Raw genomic sequence first — 265 nt, forward strand, 5'->3', positions numbered from 1 at the left:
CGGGGACGCTGGGGGCGAAGGTGACGCTGGGGGCGAAGGTGACGCTGGGGGCGAAGGTGACGCTGCTGGGTTGGAGCCGAGGGTGGGTTCGTGTCCGTGCCCTCCCCGTTGATGCCCGATCCTGCCCAGTTCACCCAGCTGGTGAGGCTTTGTCCCACGGGGATGGGGACCGATGGCTGCAAGGCTCACGTCAGGAAAGCGCCACGGCTTCTGCTGCTCTTCAAGGAGCTTTGCAAACCCCAAAAGCCCCCCAAAACAGCTCCCG

The 265-nt window shown here is 65.7% G+C and overlaps 1 protein-coding gene across 1 annotated transcript in view; it reads left to right on the plus strand.

Annotated features, from left to right (window-relative positions):
• Positions 1–265, plus strand: part of LOC104462372 (histone deacetylase 7-like) — a gene marked incomplete at its 5' end in the record, with an annotated part of 2,948 nt that overhangs the window by 790 nt on the left and 1,893 nt on the right. Inside the window, one exon of the mRNA XM_010074288.1 lies at positions 77–141. Coding sequence (XP_010072590.1) covers positions 77–141 — 65 coding nt within the window. The remainder of the gene's footprint in view (positions 1–76; positions 142–265) is intronic.

This window comes from Pterocles gutturalis, unplaced genomic scaffold, assembly GCF_000699245.1.
Source record: "Pterocles gutturalis isolate BGI_N339 unplaced genomic scaffold, ASM69924v1 scaffold15202, whole genome shotgun sequence".
Lineage (NCBI taxonomy): Eukaryota > Metazoa > Chordata > Aves > Pterocliformes > Pteroclidae > Pterocles > Pterocles gutturalis.